Consider the following 19,779-nt stretch of genomic DNA (forward strand, 5'->3'; position numbering starts at 1 on the left):
AAAACACATCCTTCTCCCTCCTTTTATTAAAAAAAAAAAAAAGAAAAGGCAGAAAGGTTCAGTATAACTGTATTCAAACATGGCAGTCCTAGAGTCTGGGAGAGTTCAGACCTGCTGGTCTAAAACAGATTGATCATACCAGATTTTAAAATAAAAAATTCTAAGAATTAAAAGAAATATATTTTTCTAATGAAATAATTAATGTCAACTTGGATCCCATCAATAACTCCATCTGTATTCTCTTCCAAATGGCTGCTGTGACAAATACTCAATGTTATTATCCAACAATCCACCAAAATGGTAACTGAATTTTCTGTTTACATTTAATTACAGTATTTGACATTTATTAAATATAATATTTCCAACTTATCTTTACATGAATGTTAGGAAATCAAGACAGCCGCTATTGTTTATGTTCCTCTGTATGGAAGAAACATTTAACAGGATCAAGGATTAAGTGGAAACAATACAAACACAAACACACGGCCTGATTTTAAAACAACTTCCTGATTTAAAACAACTTGGAAATGCAATTTCCCCGGTGAACTAGTGTCAAGTTTGATGAGAAAACGAGGCAACACTGAGCATTCTGTCCCTTTTCCAGGCAGAGCCTTGAAAAATAGAAAATATGCTCAATATAGAATACATCTCTCTTCGTCCTTTCCACTTGATCTAATTCTTACCCATCTAGAAATACTCTACATGCAACATAGTAGATTCAAGCAGGATATAATCTTGAGGATATTTTACAAACTTACATGATTGTGGAAAATTGAGCAGCCTGTGTAGTCTGCACCATGAGGGTCATGGTGGCAAATGGGGTGTCATTTGGAAAAGGAAGGAAAACACTGACACACACCCCAATAGATAACTGCATCTTCCACTAACAATATGAATTGTGCATTTTCCTTTTGCTTTGGTGCAACTAAGTGTTCACATGATTATTTCAGATGATTGACTCATCTCAAGTGCATTGTTATCCTCTACTTAACCCCCAAGGTAGGGTCAAAGTGTTCTCATCGGTTTCACCAGGACACATGAAGCTTCTCCTCAAATTATATTGTCCCTCACACTCTTCCCTTACATCCTAACACACATTCTTAACCACGCACCATTATTCATGCCTTCCCGGGTCATATACACGCTTTAATTCCTCTATAATAAAATATCATATGCAAATGACAAGACCTCAACCCTTGTTAAAACCACCTCTTCATCTATTCTAATGCCTGTGTCCTGAACAGCTGAACATTGCAGAGAGAAATACAAACCACCCTTAAAATCATGGCCACTAACCTCAGGTGGGCCCTTCACTGCTGCCCAGCATTCATACTATACTTCCCTTGCAGAAATGATAGGGATTGCCCAGGCTAGTCTCAAACTTCTCAAGCAATCCTTTGGCCTTAGCCTCCCTAAGTGCTGAGATTATAGGTGTGAGCCACCATATTTGGTTTGATCCCTCTTATACGCTGGATTCTTCCATTCCTCAGAGGTAATTTGCATGGATAACCAACAGGCTATACTTTCTACTTAAGAATACCCTTTCCCATCAAAAAGTGGGCAAAGGATATGAACAGACACTTCTCAAAAGAAGACAAGTATGCAGCCAACAGACATAGGAAAAAAAGCTCATCATTACTGGTCATTAGAGAAATGCAAATCAAAAGCACAGTGAGACACTATCTCACACCAGTTAGAATGGCGAGCATTAAAAAGTCAGGAAACAACAGATGCTGGAGAGGATGTGGAGAAAAGGAACGCTTTTACACTGTTGGTGAGAGTGTAAACTAGTTCAACCATTGTGGAGGACAGTGTGGCGATTCCTCAAGGACCCAGAACCAGAAATACCATTTGACCCAGCAATCCCATTACTGGGTGTACACCCAAAAGATTATAAATCATTCTACTATAAACACACATGCACAGGTATGTTTATTGCAGCACTGTTCACAATAGCAAAGACTTGGAACCAACCCAAATGCCCATCAATGATAGACTAGATAAAAAAAAAATGTGGCACATATACACCACGGAATACTATGCAGCCATAAAAAAGGATGAGTTCATGTCCTTTGCAGGGACATGGATGAAGCTGGAAACCATCATTCTCAACAAACTAGCACAGGAACAGAAAACCAAGCACTGCATGTCTCACTCCTAAGTGAGTGTTGAACAATGAGAACACATGGACACAGAGAGGGGAACATCACACACCGGGGCCTGTTGGGGGTTGGGGGGCTAGGGGAGGGATAGCATTAGGAGAAATACCTAATGTAGGTGACGGGTTGATGCATGCAGCAAAACACCATGGCACGTGTATACCTATGTAACAAATCTGCACGTTCTGCACATGTATCCCAGAACTTAAAGTATAATAAAAGACAAAAAAAAAAACTTAAAAAAAAGAACACCCTTTCTTGACCCCAATTTCCCCTACCAGCTATAGGTATACCACCAGGTTCATGCATTTTGTCTCAGCAAAAAGTCTACACCTGTAGTCTCCAAATCACTGTCTTTCCATTCTCTCTCAAGCAAACAAAGTCTGACCTGGAATTGCTGATCTTCCGCTCCCAAACCTGCTCTTTCTGCAGTTTCCCTTATCTCAGTAAATGCAATGACAACCTTTCATTAACTTAGGCCAAGAATCCTAGAGTCCTATCTTTTTCTCACAATCTACATCACCAAAACCTGTTGCCTCCTCCCTCGAAACATATTAGGAATCTGATATCTCACACGTCTCCACTGCTCCCACTCTGGTCCTGGCTGCCAGCATCTCACATCTGTCGCTGTGATAGTCTCCTCACTGCTCTTCTTGCCTACCTCCCTTCTTCTTGATATTCTGCACTCAGCAGAGCATCCCTTGGAAGACAAATCAGACCAATCGTTCCCCTACCTAAACCCTCTGTTAGTATTTCCTCTTTCTTAGAGTAAAAGCCAAACTTCTTAAAAAGTCAGCAAAGCCCTACATGATCTCCCTCCCCCGCAGACCCCATTGTTTATCCAAATCACGTCTCCAATTCTCTCCCCCATGAGTGCTCTCTCCAGGCACTCTCACATCGTGCTGATCCTTCAATCACCCCAGGATCCTTGCAGTTGCCTGGTTGTTTTCCCTCACATGCTCTTTCCTCAGATATTTACAAGGTTCCTTCTGTCATGGCCTTCAGCTATCACCTTCCAATTGGGCTTTCCCTGACTCCTCCCTCTCCTCTCATGATGTGCTCCTTATTTCCACTCTCCCTTTTTTTTTTTTTTTTTTTTTGTTTCCCCCATGGTACATATTAAAATTGTTTTTCTTCTACGGGAACACAGACATGGATTTTTGTCTCTCTGTCTTTATTTCTGTAACCCACTGCCAGGAGTGGAGCTTGGCAGAGAGTAGGCAAACAGTTAATGTTGAGTGAATGCTGAAGCATTGGAAGAAATCAAGGAAGGAAAGAAAGCAGTAGGAGTGAACGAATTATGGCCTCCCTGATGTTAATGTCAATGCTGGCATCTTTCTTTGTGGAAACAACAGGGACTAGTAAGTACAACAATAAAATCAGTCACTCTCATACACCCTAACATTCATATGAAAGTACTTCACTAAGGCAATCATAGTCTTTCCATGCATTCTCTTTATCTCTCTACTTGGCACAGAAGTTGGCATAGAGAGAGATCCCCCAACACCTGAGAGTCACCTGAATCACAGAACTCGCCTGATTCAGAGTCACCTGAATCACAGAGAGAAGATACAGCAAGTGGTAATAATAGAAGGAATAAAGCAAATTCTCAAGTTATCCATCACATCTTTTTCTCCCTGTGTGTGTGTCTCTGCCCCCTCTGCCTTCCCCCTCATGCCACTCCCATACACAGAGCATGAATGTGCACTCTAGCGAGACAGTACAACACTAAAGCACTGCACACAGCAACCATAGCCTCTAACCAGTAGACTAGCTCTATAGCTAAGAACCACACAGGAAAAAAACAAATCATGCACTGTTTTTCCAGCTTAAGCCACTGATAGAATAAGTAACATTGAGAGTTCTCAGCAAGTACAGCAGAGGTTCAGAGCATGGACCTGGACCCAGAATGCCTGTGTTTAGATCATAGCCCCACCACCTGCTAATTAAGTTTCTTTTGCTACTCTATGCCTCAGTTCTTTCATCCTGAAGATGGAGATAAAAACACCTGCCTCATACAGTTGTTGCAAGTCTTTGCATAGTAATGTCTGTAAGTGTTCCCTATTATGATCAGCAATTGTCTATCTTAAATTTGGAACCATAAAAATAGCATTAATCGGAATCTTGCAGACAATCTATTTTAATGTCTTCCTCAATTCAGAAATTCTCTTTACAACTTAATTCATAAGAATTTCATGCTGTTTTTGACAATGATAGAGAACCCTCCTCTTAAGTTCCACCATTTCCTCAAATGAGCCTGCTATTATGCTCTAGTGGCTAAAGGGAAAAATTCTTTCCTTTATAATCTATCGGAGAAGTGACAAAGTTCTTACGGAGACTTGGAAACTGTGCTTTTTCCATTATAGGCCTTTCTATACAACTTATTTTCTTAATCACGTGCATATAACTACCTGATTTAAATTGTTTAATGTAAAAATGTAGTCAGAGGTATTTGGCTGAGAAAATAAAGATCTCGCTGTATTCATGTTTGACCATGAAAGAAGATGCAAGATAGTCAACAGCACGAAATGTCATTGCTTCAGCCATGCCAAAAGATAACATGTCATCACATGACTTTGATGTTTTAGCTGATGTCTCGGCACACTGAGCTGAGAGGAAGGACTATGATTATATTTCTAGAATATACCTCACAAGAATAGGACACATGCGGCTCCATAAGGGAAAGGTGAAAAGTGTCAATTATTGCATCTTCTCCAGAACTCTCAGAATCCTCACTTCATCCAACTGGATAAAGGTGGCCAGGGAGCATCCTGAGAGTATCCACTTAGGGATGCTGGAGAAGTGCTTGCCAAAACACAAAGAACTTTCAATCAGCCAATTTTGAAATACAAACATAACTCTACTTATGAAAGGGGTTTCCCCTTGCCCCAAAATAACAGTGCCAATCCGACCCCTCTCAAGGATTATGCCAAAGGAATCTTTTTGCAAAAACCACACCTTTTACGCAAAGTAGTTCAAGGGTCAAAGTTGATGTGATTAATTATGGGCTCACACTAAGTGTTCTGTGGTCAAACTTGGGCTCTACCTCCATGCATGCTCCATGTGGTCCTGGACAATTCCATTCGCAGTCACTCACTGATCTTAAAGAACAGATGCAACATTACGGGGAGGAAGGCCTTGAGCTGCAGTGGGCTGTCTTCAGGCTCACAGAGTCACCCTCCTAGTGAGGGTCAAGAGGTTGGCCAAAACAAACAAACAAACAAATACATGATTCTCAATTCAGACAGTAAGTACAATGAGGGAAAAGAATAACCATATGCAAAGCTCATGGCTTTGGTACAACCCCAAGTATTGCGTTCTTTCTTCCCATAGAAGTATAATCAAAAAGTCCAACTATGGAACAATGTCATTAAAAATATAATCTAAGCTCCACCCAAGTTTTTTGCTGAACTTGTAATAAAAGACATTATAATTCATTTGACCTTGATCTAATAATCTATGTGTGATTTCAAAAGACATATGAGGTATTTCTTTTTATAAAAAGCTCTAGGTAATGAACTTATATTTTAAATTAAAACAAATTCTCGTATTAAATTTCTGAGAGTAGGTTTTTATGAAAGCCTAGTATCTCACATGTACTTTTCTCCACTACGAGGCTACAATTGATGAAAAGGTTACACAGGCTCACTGGAGCCTACTTTCTTCTCAAATTTCTAATTCTCAGTGACTTTACATTTCAATGAAAACCATTCACTAAACCTCCCAACAGCATTTAGTACATTTTTAATGTCTCAATAAATATAATAAACAGGTCTTAAAATTCTATATCCCATGTGAAGAAAACACTTTAAAAAAAAAGGTTTTAAAAAATGGGGGCATGAAGCAATTTCTAAGCAAGCCTTATAAGTTTGAGTTTCATTAAAAAAAAAAAATTCAGACACTGAAAAGCCTAGTGGGGAAAAACAACATTGCTCACACTGAGCCTAATTTTTGAGACTATTACAAAAATAAACAAATGATGATGAATGAACTTTCTTATGGTAATTAATAGGCAAGCGAAAAAGCCTGTGTCTCCAAGAATGAAGCCAGACTCTATGAAAAGGACCTGGAGTTTGTAATGTACAACTTGTTCCATAGAAAATTTCATAAGAAAACCATGATTCAGTGGCAACCCCAACAGGATAAAAGAAGTGCAAATGTGTAGGCTATCCAAATACATGCAAACAGAGTCACAAAAAAAAAACAAAAACAAAAACAAAAAAAACAAAAACCACCGTGGAAAGTTCCTAGGGGTCAAAGGGTTATTTCCAGATTTTTAAAGAAGTGTTCTTGTGCTTTAATTATTTATTTAACATATCCATCATCTCAAATATTTTAAACCCTCTTGTTTAGCTATTTTGAAATATACAATACATTATTATTAACCATAGTCACCATGCTATGCAATAGACCAGCAGGACTTACTCCTCCTATCTAAACGAGACTTTGTACCCACTGACCAAGTCTCCCCTTTCCCCATTCATCCTTTCCCCTCAGCCTCTAGTAACCACCACTCTACTTTCTACCTCTATTACTTTGACTTTTTTAGATTCCACATATAAATGTGATCGTAGAGATTTTGTCTCTCTGTCCCTGGCTTATTTCACTTAACATAATGTCTTCTAGGTTTGTCCATGTTGTTACAAATGACAGAATTACCTAGTTTTTTAATTGTATTTCATTGTGTATATATATATATTATATATTTTAATGCAATCATCTGTTGATGGACACTTAGGTTGTTTCCATTTCATGGCTCTTGTGAATAATAATACAATTAGCTTTGTGCTGTGGCAGTTATCAAAGCCAATGAGGTGCTGTTGCAGTACTGAAGCCAATGAGGTTTATCCGAGGTGTGATTATTGGTAATAATGCTGCAATGAACATAGAAGTATAGACATCTCTTAGACATACTGAAGTCATTCCCTTTGGGTATATACCCAGTAGTGAAATTGCTGGATGATGTGGAAATTCTATTGTTATTTTTTGAGAAATCTTCACACTGTTTTCCACAACGGCTATATTAACTTACATTCCACCAACAGTATGTAAGAGTTCTCTTTTCCCCACATCCTTGGCAAACTCGTTTCATGATAAAAACTCTCAACAAATTAGGTATAGACAGAATGTTTCTTAATATGATAAAGGCCATATATGATAAGCCAAGAGCTAACAGGATATTCAATGGTGAAAAGTTGAAAGCTTTTCTTCTAAGATCAGAAACAAGACAAGAATGCCTACTCTCACTACATCTGTTCAACATAGTACTGGACATCCTAGCCAGAGCAATTAGGCAAGAAAAATAAATAAAAGGCATTCAGATAGAAAAGGATGAAATGAAATTGCCTCTGCTTGCTGATGACATAATCTTGTATATAGAAAATCCTACAGACTCTATCAAAAAACCGTTAGAACTGATAAATTCAATTAAGTTGCAGGATACAAAAGTCGACCTATAAAAATCAGGAGCATTTCTATACACTAACGACAGTCTGAAAAAGAAAAAAGAAAACAGTTCCATTTATAATAGCATCAAAAAATACTTAGGAGAAAATTTAACCAAGGAAATGAAAAATCTGTATACTGAAAACAATAAAACATTGATGAAAAAAATTGAAGATGACATAAATAAATGGAAAGATACGCTGTGTTTATGAATTGGAAGACTCAATATTGTTAAAATGGCCATACTACCTAAAGCAATCTATAGATTCAATGTAATCCCAATCAAAATTCCAATGTCATTCTTCACAGAAATAGAAAAAATAATCCTAAAATTTATTTGAAACCACAAAAAAAACCAAATAGCCAAAGTAATCTTGATCAAAAAGGACAAAACCAGAGAAATCACACGACCAGATTTGAAAATATATTACAAAGCTATAGTAATCAAAACAGTATGGTGGTGGCATAAAAATAGACACACTGTCCAGTGGAATAGAATGGAGTGTCCAGAAATAAACCAAGATACCTACAGTCAATTGATTTGCAACAAAGGTGTCAAGAACACAGAATAGGGAAAGGACAGCCTATTTAATAAAAGGTGTTATTAAAACTGTATATCTATACATACACAAAAATGAAAATAGATCCTTATTTCATCCTTCATAAAAGAATAAGGAATTAAAGACTTAAAACTATAAAACTACTCGAAGAAAACACAGGGGTTAGGAAAGGTTCCATGACATTGGTCAGGGCAATTATTTCTCGGATATGACCCAAAAGCACAGGCAATGAAAGTAGAAAATAGACAAATGGGATGGCATCAAATCAAAATGCTTCTGCACACAAACGAAACAATAGAGTGGAGAGACAACCACGAATTGGGAGAAAATATTTACAAATCATGCACTGAATAGGGGCTAATATCTAATATATCTATATATTTATATGTCTAAATATATAACAAACTACTCAATAACAGAAAGGCAAATAACCCTATTGAAAATGGGCAAAGGATCTGAACAGACATTTCTCAAAAGAAGACATACAAATGGCCAACTGATAAATGAAAAAATGCTCCACATCACTAATCAGAGAAATGTAAATTAAAACCAAAATGAGATACTATCTCACACCTGTTAGAACGGCCATCAGCAAAAAAAAGATGAAAGTGTTCTTATACTTTATATTCATAGCTAGAAACTAGTTTAACTATCAGGAAAAATAAAATGTCAAAGCAAGGAATAAAAGCATCTGTCTATGTCTCTACTTAGATTCCACTCATGGCCCACACCAATATTCATTTCCCCAACAAAGCTAAACTTCTTCCCCCACTACTTTCACATGCTTTACAGAGCCAACAGTAATTAATATAGAACATGGCTGACTCTCACAGCACAGAGACAATGTTTAAGAAGCCACACAGTTAGGGGAGATTTTAGCCTTTCAAGTTTCCAAAACAAGTTGTCCTCCTTGCAGATAAAACAGTCCAAACATGTAGCCATGCTCAACTTCTAAGAGCTGTTAGATAATTTTCATACTTACCTGTATTCAAAAATCAGAAATGGGTACAGCCCAGTATTAAAAAGCATTTCAGCTAGTTTACTGAAAACCGACGGAAAAATAAAAGCCAAACTACAAAACAATCAAATCTGCCTCAGACATGTTCCCCTTGAACTTAACTCCCATTTCTTCCCTCTTATCTCACTCCCAACTCAATCAGAAGTAACAGTTCCTTTTAGATATATACCCAGTAATGAGATCACTGGGTCTAATGAGAGTTGTGTTTTACATTTTTTTCAGAAATCCCCACACTGTTCTCCACAGTGGCTGAACTAATTTATACCCCTGCCAACAGTATGTAAGTGTTCCCTCTTCTCACAGCCTCGCTAGTATCTGTTGCTCTGACTGGTGTAAAATGGTATCTCATAATGATTTGGATTTGCATTTCTCTGATGATTAGTGATGTAGAACATTTTTTCATATGTTTGTTGGCCACTTGTATGTCTTCTTTTGAGAAGTGTGTGTTCACACCTTTTACCCATCTTTAAAAATTAGTCTTTATTAAATGTATGTATAGCTCACATTTACTTCAGTGTTTAATATTATAAGTGTTTGGGGTCTTTATTTAAAAGTGACCAGAAATATGCCATATGAACTTAACTCTTGTTTATATCAATTAGCCTATAGCAAAATTCATTTTGTTATATGTTGTTTTAATTAAAGTTGCAGTTCTCTCTTTTTTTTTTTAAGTTCAGGGGTACAAGTGCAGGTTTGCTACATAGGTAAACTTGTGTCATGAGGGTTTGTTGTGCAGATTATTTCATCACCCAGGTATTAAGCCTAGTACCTGTTAGTTATTTTTCCTGATCCTCTCCCTCCTCTCACCCTCCATTCTCTGAAAGACCCCAGTGTGTTTTGTTCTCCTCTATGTGTCCACGTGTTCTCGTCATTAAGCTCCCACTTATAAGTGAGAACATGCGGTATTTGGTTTTCTTTTCCTGTGTTAGTTTGCTAAGGATAATGGCCTCCAGCTCTATTCATGTCCCTGCAAAGGACATGATCTCATTTTTTTTTTTATGGCTTCATCTTTTGACCATTTTTTTCATGAGGCTATTTATTTTTTGCTTGTTGAATTGTTTAAGTTTCTGGTATTAGTAGGTGCTGGATAAAAGACCTTTGCGGAATGTATAGTTTGCAAATATTTTCTCCCATCCTGTAGGTTGTCCGTTTACTCTGTGGAGAGTTTCTTGTGCTGTGCAGAAGCTCTTTAGTTTAATTAGGTTCCACTTGTCAATTTTTGTTCCTGCTGCAATTACTTTTGAGGACTTAGTTATAAATTATTTGCCAAAGTCAATATCCAGAATGGTATTTCCTAGGTTTTCTTCTATGACTCTTACAGTTTGAGGTCTTACATTTAACTCTTTAATCCATCTTGAGTTAATTTTTATATGTGAAGAAGGTTTTTTGGGGGTCCAGTTTCATTCTTCTACAAATGGTTAGCCATCTAGCACCATTTATTAAATAGGGAGTCCTTTCCCCATTGCTTATTTTTATTGATTTATTGAAGATTGGATGACTGTAGATGTGTGGCTTTATTTTTGGATTCTCTATTCTTCTCCATAGGTCTATGTGTCTTTTTGTACCAGTACCATGCTGTTTTGGTCTCTGTAATAATAAATTGTTCTACCAAAAAGACATATGCACTCATATGTTCATCACAGCACTATATACAATAGCAAAGATTTAGAATCAACCTAGGTGTGCATCAATGGTGGCCTGGATAAGGAAAACATGGTACATATATACCACGGAACATCACACAGCCAAAAAACAAACAAAATCATGTCCTTTGCAGTAACATGGATGCAGCTGGAGGCTATGTAAGTGAATTAAGGCAGGAACAGAAAAGCAAACACCACATGGAAAACACCTATGGAAAAGAACAGAGAATCCAAAAATAAAAATAATGCCACACATCTACCATCATCCAATCTTCAATAAAAATAAGCAATGGGGAAAGGACTCCCTATTTAATAAATGGTGCTAGGTGGCTACCCATTTGTAGAAGAATGAAACTGGACCCCCCCCAAAAACCTTCACCACTAGCTCTAACTTATAACTGGGAGCTAAACATTGGGTACACATGGACATAAAGATGGCAACAATAGACACGGGGGACTCCTAGATGGGTGAGAAAGAGGGACAAAGATTGAAAAACTAACTATTGAGTACTCTTCTCGGTACCTGGGTGAGAGGATCAATCAAACCCAAAACCTTAGCATCATGCAGTATACCCAGATAACAAACCTACACATGTACCCCTGAATCAAAAATAATAGTTGATTTATTAAAAAAAAAAAGGAAGTAACAGATTGTGGATTCTACACCCTCCTTTTGTCCCATGGACAAAGACTTATCACAGAGTCTGTTCAGGGCAACAAAAAAAGGAAAAAAAAACAAACCCCTTTAAGTTATCTCTCTTACTGGTTGCCCTAAGTTTCAAACACCTCCAAAGCCTACAGACATAGGTCATTTCCTAAGAAACACACGAAGGAAACTAACATTGATTAAGTGATTAATATGCGTGCGGGTGTGTACAATCAGAACTCAATAGCCTTTTGAACTAATGAGAAAACTGAGGACTAGAGATATAAAGTAATTTGCCCAGGTTTATTCAGCCAGTCAGTGGCAGAGCTGAGATTCAAATCTGTCTTGGACAGCTTGGGCTGCCATAGCAAAATATGACAAACTGGGGTGCTTAAACAGAAATATATTTTCTCATAATTCTGAAAGCTGGGAAGTCTAAGATCAAGGTGCCAGCTGACTCAGTCACTGGTGAGAACTCTCTTACAATAATAAGCATTTGTGTATCGAAACATATCTAAACCTAGAAAAAGTAATGTGATACACTACAAACTAGCTTGGTGATAGCAATTTTTCAACCCCATTATAATGTTATGGAACCACTATCACATACATGGTCTGTTGTTGACCAAAATGTTGTTATGTGGCATATGAGTGTATTTCATTCTTTGCTTGGTTCAATCAAGAGCAAGGAACTCTGTTAATCATTTTCTTAAAAGAATTTTATCCTCATTTAATTCACAGATGTGAAAAAATTTCATAGTCAATATGCAAACTGCAAAATTTGTATTATATGACACAACATAATAAATGAAGTCTGATAAATTTATTTTCAACTGTAAAAATGAAACAACTGGTAGCCAAACGTATTATGCCTGTTTGCCAGTTTTGTTTTTGCATATGTTGCATGTTCTGATTTCATTAGGTAACACATGCTTCCTTCAGTAACAAGCTAACACACTGCCCAGAGCAGAGAGCCCTGAGCCAGGACTCAAAAAAATTGGATGCCCATTCTGGCCCTATGGAGATAAAGAACTAGGCAGACTTCATCTATAAACCTCAATTCCCTCTACTATAAAGTGGGAATTAACTCCCCTCTTCTGGACAATTTTACACAACTATCACCAATAATATCAGAGGGAAGGAGGCAGAAGAAGCAAAGTTCAAACCAATAGCTAATTCCATCTCTTCAAATACTAATAAAAAGATATGATTATAAAAGATCTTAGAATAGGTATCCTGTTAAAGAAAATGTGGCACATATACACCATGGAATACTATGCAGCCATAAAAAAGAATAAGTTCATGTCATTTGCAGGGATATAGGTGAAACTGGAAACCATCATTCTCAGCAAACTAACACAGGAACAGACAACCAAACACGACATGTTCTCACTCATAAGTGGGAGTTGAACAATGAGAACATATGGATACAAGGAGGGGAACATCACACACCAAGACCTGTCAGGGGGTAGGGGGCAAAGGGAGGGATAGTATTAGGAGAAACAGCTAATGTAGATGACAGATTGATGGGTGCAACAAACCACCATGGCACGTATATACCTATGTAGCAAATCTGCACATTCTGCACATGTACCCTAGAACTTAAAGTATAATAAAAAAAAATAAACAAACAAATTTAAAAAAGAATATGTATCCTGTATGCCAATACCGGTTCTCTTTTTGGTACCTGCTGCATTAGGACGATTTCTTCCCAGACAATTATCAGAATAAGGCTTCTCAGCTTTGAACCCTTTTGAGGGAGGACAGTGGCAGACCAAAACAGCAGCAACACGACATGATTCCAATGAGAAGTCATAATTAACACTGAGATCTCACTGGCATTTCTAATTGAAATCTAAAAGCCTGTGCATTGTCCTTGTAAGGTACCCTTAACTATATAATTTAAATAAACTGTTTGGGAAAGCAATCATTAGGCTCAGAAATTAAAACATAAAAATAACTACAATTTTATTGACTGTATCAACTGTACTTCTGATGGAATGCTAGGTAGTTTACATTATTATCTCATTAAATTTTAAGATACATGATTTTCATAAATCATGTTTAAACACGATAGAAATTTCAGCAAGGAGGTAACATAGCATTTACTGCCAAGGGCCCATAATTCCAGTTAGCTTTAGACAGGACAGATATAAAAGACAGGAAGGAATCAGAGCCATTCATACCCTGGGCTGGGTATCCCTGCAGTATATTGAAACGTGTTTCCGTAAGTTTAATGTGTCAGACTACTAAATAGATATTAGGTATTCCTTGTGACGAGATCTGTAATCTATTTTCAAATATTTTTGCAGAGGGAGTGTCTAAGAGACCACACCTCAGGGATGGCTGACCAGCACTACGCAAGAAAGGCCATTCTCCAGAGGCAGTTAACGCAAGCTGCTCAGCTATCTCTATCTAAATCAACAACTGAGGCTTTAATACGCATACTAATGTCTGAAATGGGCTTTCAATGGTGAAATTAAAGTCATTCTGGATGTGTGGATTAGTTGCAATCCCTTAGAGATGCTGCACTCCTACCTCTTCCATAGCTAGAATAAGAGTCTACTGGTGGCTAATAGCTTTGTTCTTTAAGGAGGCTGCCTGAGGCCTAGGACCTAAACAGTACTGGGTGCAGCCACTGGCTGAGTTGAGTTTCTAGATGTCTTGTGCCGACTATGAGGGTAGCAGATTCCTACATCTGTGCCAAGCTTATATCTGTCTGAAGCAAACCTTTCAGATAGATCACAGTGAGAGCCCCTATAAAGACAGAGAGGTAAACAACCTCAAGTTTATGAAGCAGGGTTTTCAAACTATTTTGCTTGAGATGGCCAAGAAATACCAGTGTAATATATATCTGTGTGTGGGGGAGGGTTCAGTCTGAAACTTGCTTTAGTTCGATCTGGTAGTAGGGTGACAATACTACTAGCTTATTTGAAAAGTTCTTGAGGATGGGTGAGGTGGCTCACGCCTGTGGTGGGTGGATCACTCAAGGTCAGGAGTTTGAGACTAGCCTGGTCAACATGGTGAAACCCTGTCTCTACTAAAAACACAAATTAGCTGGGCGTGGTGGCAGGTGGCTGTAATCCCAGCTACTCAGGTGGGGGGGGGGGGTGGGGGCGGAGCTGAGGCATAAGAATTGCTTGAACCTGGGAGGCGGAGATTGTAGTGAGCTGAGATTGCGCCACTGCGCTATGCCTGGATGACGGAGTGAGACTCTGTCTCAAAAAAAAAAGAAAAAAAAAAGTGAAAGTTTTCACTTTACATTTGTTATCCAGGCAATATTATCAATGACATCCCCTTCTACTCTTAAAGCATCCCAGTTAGGATGATAAATTATATGGTATTTCTATCTAACCGTGACATTGTTGGGGGATAAAGCTGAAGCTTATGGAATTGCAAATTCTTTTGCAGCTACTGTTATCTATGAAAATGGACCCAAGATCTGTGAAGAGCACACTGACCCCTGAAATACAGACCAAACATTGTATAAAATATGTAATCAATTTTCACAAAAGTGAACTACCACTATGAAGCTGTAGGATACTCTTATAATATCAATTTATGGGAATAACAGGCCAAAATTATTTGAAATCAATCCCCCCACTAACAACAACTAAAAATGCTGAGTAAAACATGTTTGTAAAATATCATAAGGACGTCAAAGAGCTGACAAGATATAATTACCATGCTAAACAAAATGAAGAGCGAACTCAGAGAAGTGATCCAGCTCACAAACTGCTTTTGCCCTGAGTGTATTTGCCTATCCTAACAAATGTCAACTTTCTCTTGACAGTTTCACGGTGGGAGGGGCCAAATATCAAAGCCCAGAACCCACTCATCATAGAGATCCTAGACACACCCCACAATGAAATGGGACTCAAAGGACTATACTGGTTGTGCACATGTACCCTAGAACTTAAAGTATAATAATAATTTTTAAAAAGGGCTATACTGACAGGGGAACCAACCCATTCAGTGGACAAACAGCACCGGCTGAAGGGACCCTCCCACAGCCCCCAGAGCGTGATTCAAGGTGTTCCTAAATCCACAGTGCCCCCAGACCCTAGCACACACACAAAAAGGGTAAATCTTCTCTGGAAGGCACTTTCATCTCAGACTTCAAATTACTATAAACCACAGAGTGAGATTTTTTTCAGAGGTATTATAACTGTAGGCCAGTTTGAACATTACCAAATAGCCAGCAGCTCAGGCCTTCATTATAACTTTTATATACTAACACACACACAGGTAATTATTTGGGGATGCCTCCTTCTATTTGCCGCATTAATAAACTTAGGAACCTGACCTCTTCTCTCCTCCTGCCTTTTGAATGTATGTGTTGCTGAGAATGCTCCACATCTATTATTGTGGGAAATAACCTGCATTCAAATAACAGACTCAGCAAGTGGTGCTCAGCAGGACCAGGGTTAGAACTTTGATACCTAGAATCCAAACCTTACACACTAATTACTCTAATGGAGCACTTTGAAATATAAACATTACAAAGTAAATGAAAACCTAGAGTACTGACAGCAAAGAAGGAGAGAAAATGATTCTTGCTGTTTATTACAATATTACATATACTTTGTTTTAGATAAACCAATGCTGGTGGTAAAAAAAAAAAAAAAGCACAATCTTGGAGAAGCAGCATGTCTGAATGAAAAAAAAAAAAGTACTGGTTAATGAAGGGGACTGAGTGCAAGTTCAACCCATTTCATTAATGAGCTGCGTGATACTGAGAGGGTAACTGGACCACTCACAGGTCTTATTTTGCCTATCGATAAAAATGCCACATAGCCAAAGAAAGACTAAGCAAAAAGAACAGATCTGGAAGCATCACATTACCTGACTTCAAACTATACTATAAGGCCATAGTCACCAAAACAGCATGGTACTGGTATAAAAATAGACACACAGACCAATGAAACAGAACAGACAACCCAGAAATAAAGTGAAATACTTACAGCCAACTGATCTTTGACAAAGCAAACAAAAACATAAAGTGAGGAAGGGACACTTTATTCAACAAATGGTGCTGGGATAATTGGCAAGACACTGTAGGAGAATGAAACTGGATCCTCATCTCTCACATTATACAAAAATCAACTCAAGATGGGTCAAGGACTTAAACCTAAGACCTGAAACTATAAAAATTCTAGAAGATAACTTTGGGAAAACCCTTCTAGACATTGGCTTAAGCAAAGACTTCATGACCAAGAACCCAAAGCAAATGCTACGAAAACAAAAATAAATAGCTGGGACTTAATTAAACTAAAGAGCTTCTGCGTGTCAAAAGGAATAGTCAGCAGAGTAAACAGACAACCCACAGAGTGGGAGAAAGTCTTCACAATCTATACATCTGACAGAGGACCAATATCCAGAATCTACAAGGAACACAAACAAATTAGCAAGAAGAAAACAAACAATTCCATCAAAAAGTGGGCTAAGGACATAAATAGACAATTCTCAAAAGAAGATATACAAACGGCCAACAAACATGAAAAAATGTTCAGCATCACTAATGATCAGGGAAATGCAAATCAAAACCACAATGTGATACCACCTTACTCCTGCAAGAATGGCCACATTAAAAAAAAATTTAAAAAAATAGATGTTGGCATGGATGCAGTGAAACGGGAACATTTCTACACTGCTGGTGGGAATGTAAACCAGTACAACCACTATGGAAAACAGTGTGGAGATTCCTTAAATAACTAAAAGTAGAACTGCCATTGGATCCAGCAATCCCACTACTGGATATCTACCCAGAGGAAAAGAAGCCATTGTACGAAAAAGATACTTGTACGTGCAGGTTTATAGCAGCACAATTCACAATTGCAAAAATATGGAACCAGCCTAAATGCCCATCAATCAACGAGTAGATAAAGAATTGTGGCGTATTCCATATGATGAAATAATACTCAGCTATAAAAAGGAACGAATTAATGGCATTCACAGCAACCTGGATGGAACTGGGGACTATTATTCTAAGTGAAGTAACTCAGGAATGTAAAATCAAACATTGTATGTTCTCACATTCATAAGTGAGAGCTAAGCTATGAGGATGCAAAGGCATAAAAAGTGATACAATGGACTTTGGGGACTTGGTGGAAGGGTGGGAGGGGGTGAGGAATAAAAGACTACAAATTGGGTTCAGTGTATACTGCTTGGGTGATGTGTGCACCAAAATCTCAGATCACCACTAAAGAACTTACTCATGTAACCAAATACCACCTGTTCCCCAAAAACCTATGGAAATAAAAAGTATTTTTAAAAAATGACGCTGGAGGTCTAGATAAATTCTGTGGCCACTTCTATATCCAAAATCAATGATGTTTATGCTTCTGTGGACTTCTCAGTGGAGGCATATCCTGAGAGAAGTCAAGTTTGCTCTAGAGGACACAAGCGATTCACACATGTAAATCCTGTTTGCAGACAATACACCAAGGCAGAATAGGACTTTACCTGCAGGAGGGCACAACCTCTTGCTGCTTTAGACTTGGAAGCCCACCGTATTAAAAAAAAAAAAAAAAAGGTGTACAGGGTTTCAAAGGAACTAAAGCAATCACTTCACATCCTAATGGGATAAAGTTTCTGCATGATTCTGTATGACCCTTCAACTACTGCCTTTCATGCCATGTTATTGCTAGCGTTGCATGTTAAAGCAAGCAAATTTTCAATGAACTCTCACTGGCTTTACCACAGACACAGATGTCAGGCGGACTCTTTTGTTCATAAGGTTCTCATTATCAACTCAACCCGAGTTGAATATTTGACTGAAGGAAAGAACCATATCATTATTTTCAGATTTCATCCTATGACTTAACTGGGCTACATCTGCCAGCTTTAGAAACACCAAGTACTGCCTGGCGCCAGCCTTGGCTTTCTCTTCTATGACTATTACCCCAAATGTTTCAGCTTGAGGAAGTCTCCTCCCCATCAAAACAATTTCATAAAAACTTAAATTGTGATTAAGAGTTACTCATCAATTGACAGGGCATACCAAGCTTGTGCTATTTATGAATTATCCCACACAAGATTTTAAGCCCAACAAATAGAATCCACATTCATAAAGGGGTAAGCTAGAAAGCCAGTTAAATGCTTTTGTGATTATAAGGTCTGTGTTATTCTTGAAACCATATTTCTTTAATAGGTAAACTGGCATTCCATTGGATAATTTAATCTGCTTTAAATCTATTCTTAGGTTCTAGTCAGCTTAAGGGACACTCTGAATTTACACTTAATTACTCTATTCACCTTTGGGCAGTATCTCTCAGCATAAATATCATAGGAGGATATGGCATAAGAATGGCCATCAATTGTACAGTAGAATCCAAGTATTAAAATATTGACACTAAAGCCATTTATAAAATGCTAAGAACCACTCTAATTCCAAACAGAAAATATTTCTGTTCATATGTTGCAAACCTCACTCCCATGTGAAGGTACAAGGAGACAGGATCCTAGGTTGTGGTCATTAGGTCGGGTGGTCATTAGGTCACAAGGGTAGAATTCTCGTGCATGGGATCAGTCCCCTTATAAAACAGACCCAAGAGAACTCTCTTTCCTTCTTTCTGCCAATTGAGGATACATGGAGAAGATGGTAGTCTGCAACCTGAAAGACGGCCCTCACTAGAACCGAATATGCTGGCACCCTGATCTCGAACTTTCAGCCTCCTAGAACTGTGAGAAATAAATTTCTCTTATTTATCACCCACCAGTCTGGGGTACTTGGTTATAGTAGCCTGAACTAAGATAATAATGTCACATGATAATTAGACTGTTAGTAAGGTATATAAATAACACCACAGGCAAATTAATAGTAATCCTTCCAGAAACAATCATGGGAGATAGCTTGACCACACTTACAGGATATATACTAACCTCAGTTTACACAGAAACTCTAAGTTTGAAATAACATTACCAACAAACATCATATCCTTCAGCCCAAATTTTAATATTCAGAAGCTAAATTTTCATTTTGACACTTACCATGTTGTATGTCTTTCATATCTAAATGAAGACTAGACATTAGTATTCCAACTGCTTGTGATCTTTTGTTGCTTAATAACTTGACAACCTGCTCGAGAAAGAAAGTAAAAGGGGAAAATGTTAATTTGAACTCCAATATGCTTACTAGCATTTTTAAAAATCCTAAATGAAGAACAAATTCAGAGAAAAGATCTCACGTCATTACCTAAAGTATTCAAAACAGTGTTTTCTTTAATGTTTGAAGAGAGCTTTTGGGTTTTATATCATACATCTTCAAAATCCACCATTTTCCCCCATTATTCACCATCAGCCTCAA

The 19,779-nt window shown here is 37.8% G+C and overlaps 1 protein-coding gene across 4 annotated transcripts in view; it reads right to left on the reverse strand.

The window, feature by feature from the left end:
* FMN2 (formin 2) overlaps positions 1-19,779 on the reverse strand; it is a 389,598-nt gene that overhangs the window by 201,851 nt on the left and 167,968 nt on the right. For all 4 annotated transcript variants that reach the window (XM_054660803.2, XM_054660802.2, XM_054660798.2 and 1 more), the window contains one exon: positions 19,464-19,551. In XM_054660803.2, coding sequence (XP_054516778.1) covers positions 19,464-19,551 — 88 coding nt within the window. The remainder of the gene's footprint in view (positions 1-19,463; positions 19,552-19,779) is intronic.

This window comes from Pan troglodytes, chromosome 1 (assembly GCF_028858775.2).
Source record: "Pan troglodytes isolate AG18354 chromosome 1, NHGRI_mPanTro3-v2.0_pri, whole genome shotgun sequence".
Lineage (NCBI taxonomy): Eukaryota > Metazoa > Chordata > Mammalia > Primates > Hominidae > Pan > Pan troglodytes.